Source organism: Octopus bimaculoides, chromosome 29 (genome assembly GCF_001194135.2).
Source record: "Octopus bimaculoides isolate UCB-OBI-ISO-001 chromosome 29, ASM119413v2, whole genome shotgun sequence".
Taxonomy (NCBI): domain Eukaryota; kingdom Metazoa; phylum Mollusca; class Cephalopoda; order Octopoda; family Octopodidae; genus Octopus; species Octopus bimaculoides.
The window spans coordinates 3,329,400-3,331,990 of record NC_069009.1 but is presented as its reverse complement, the minus strand read 5'-3'; the positions used below and the strand labels follow the sequence as shown (position 1 = coordinate 3,331,990).

At 40.9% G+C, this 2,591-nt stretch overlaps 1 protein-coding gene across 2 annotated transcripts in view; it reads left to right on the top strand.

Moving 5' to 3' along the window:
- The window catches only part of LOC106881285 (intraflagellar transport protein 140 homolog), a 33,940-nt gene extending 31,763 nt beyond the window's left edge, over nucleotides 1-2,177 (top strand). For both annotated transcript variants that reach the window (XM_052977931.1, XM_052977930.1), the window contains 3 exons: nucleotides 71-279; nucleotides 1,166-1,307; nucleotides 1,718-2,177. In XM_052977931.1, coding sequence (XP_052833891.1) covers nucleotides 71-279; nucleotides 1,166-1,307; nucleotides 1,718-1,951 — 585 coding nt within the window. In that variant the 3' untranslated portion in view covers nucleotides 1,952-2,177. The remainder of the gene's footprint in view (nucleotides 1-70; nucleotides 280-1,165; nucleotides 1,308-1,717) is intronic.
- Nucleotides 2,178-2,591: the final 414 nt, after the last annotated feature.

Genomic DNA, 2,591 nt, shown 5'->3' with positions numbered 1-2,591 from the left:
CAGAACCATGTGGTTGGTAAGCAAACTACTTACCACACAGCCACTCCTACTTTTTATGTCACGTTTGCAGGCGGAGATCGACGAGTACCAGAACTACGAGAAATCCCTGGGTGCGCTTGGCGAGGCGTGCAAGTGTCTGCAGAAGTACCTGGACAGCGACAACGATGGGAACAACGGCAACAACGACGACAACATCGACAACAAGATGCACATCGAGTACAGGCTGGACGAACTCAAGCAGAAAGTGGTCTTGATCAAGAAGTTCGTCAACGCACGCAAGTAAGTAACGAGTGAAGGGGAGGCTGGGGGACTGGGGAACTGGGGAAGGGACACATGTCCCTTCTTGTTAACCACTGCTGCTGCAACTACTACTACTACTACTACTGTCTACTGCTGCTACTACTACTACTACTACTACTGCTGCTGCTATTATTACTACTGCTACTACCACTACTACTACTACTACTACTACTACTGTTGCTGCTACTACTACTTCTACTACTACTGTCTAGTGCTGCTACTAATACTATTACTACTGCTACTATTATTACTATTGCTACTGCTGCTATTACTCCTACTACTACTGTCTACTACTACTACTACTATTGTCCACTTCTACTACTACTACTACTACTACTACTATTGTCTACTTCTACTACTACTACTACTACTACTATTGTCTACTTCTACTACTACTACTACTACTACTACTATTGTCTACTTCTACTTCTACTACTATTACTACTACTATTGTCTACTTCTACTACTACTACTACGACTACTATTACTACTACTACTACTACTACTACTACTACTACTACTATTACTACTACTACTACTACTACTCCCTGCCTTTCGTCCTTTTAGGGGTCACTAAAATGAAGCACTAGTCAAATACTGACGCTTAATGTAATCAACTTTTTGCTGGCCTTGTGCCAAAATTTGAAACCAATATTATTATTATTATCATTATTATCATTATTCTATTTGCTTAAATTCTGCCGAGGTTGACTTAGCCTTTCATCCTTTCGAGATCAATAAAACCGGTACCAGTGGTACACTGGGGAAGGGGGGGGGGTCGACGACATTGACCCGGCCCCTTTCCCCAAGGAACAAATATCATTCTCAGTGATGTTGTTGTTGTTGTTATCGTTTCTCCTTGCAGAATCTACAGCAATAATCCAGATGATGCGGTGAAGCTGTGCCTAGCGCTCCTGGAGGAGCCCAACCTGGAGAAATCGGTCCGAGTCGGAGATGTCTACGCCTTCCTCATCGAGCATTATGCATGTCAGGAGAGGTGGAGGGTGGTATGTCCTTTCTTATTAACAATCTACCTGTCTGTCTATCTATCTATCTATCTGCCTGTCTATCTATTTGTTTGTTTGCCTGTCTATCTTTCTAGCTATCTATTTGTCTGTCTGTCTACATGCCTTCCGATCCCTTTTGATCGAACTCCCCCTTTTTCCCTTCCTACGATCCCTTTTGATCGACACCACCACTTTTTTTTTTTTTTCCTTCCTTCCCCCTCCCAAAAAGAAAAGCTCTACATTGTATTTGTCCCATCTTCGTTGAGCCCTATGTGGCTAATAAAAGAAATGTATCTACCAATCTATCTATCTATCTATCTATCTATCTGTCTGTCTATCTATCCGTCCTTCTATCCATCAATCCATCCATCCATCCATCCACTTATCTATTTCTCCTTCCATCTGTCCAGGCTTACGACCAAATTGAGGAACTGAAAAAGAAATTCCCAAAGATGAACGTCACCTATTTTGTAAGTCCGAAGACGGTGGAGCAGATCTATCAACACCTCGACATTCCGTTACCGAAAGAACTGAGCAGTGCTAACAACACCGATAGCAGAAAGAAGACCAGTGGCCAGCTCTCTGAGTCACCCTGTGAAGAAGACGATGAGTTTGTGGAGGAAGACATCCCAGAAGTTTACTGATCTTTCTCACTGATCCTTGTCTTTGAACATTACTCCCATTTTTCACATTTTCGGCCCCTGTCCTAACTTACATCTCAAAACCTACATGAGGCTTCATCTCTTAACCCTTACCTTGACCTACTACTTGAATCCCATTTAAATTGACTTGAACTCAATAAAAGGTTCCAAGTGGAGGTTAGGCTCAATTTTACCATAGCTTTAAACATAAAATAAACTTTGAATCTCACCCTGATCTTTACTTTTCTTTTCCATTCACCATAGACCTTACTTACCACACAGCCACTCTTACGCCTATATATACACATATATATATTAAATTCAAATTACGACAAACGTAAACAAACAAACAAAGTTTGCTTTTAGAAGCTTTGAGATGTCTTTTAGAAAGTTAAAGAAGTGATTTTAAATTCTCAATCGCAGAATAATGCTAATAATATAGCCTGAACAGGATAAACTACCCCTATTTTGCAGAGAAAAGTGTAGGTGGCTAGCTGTGGACACGAACTCACATCCCCGTGATTACATGTCACGATGCTTTGACCGATTAAGCTAAACTACCCACTACAAATTCCTCTGCAAATTAAGATATATAAATCTCGCTTTATGAGATGCTCTCATATGTTAAATTCAAATTACGACA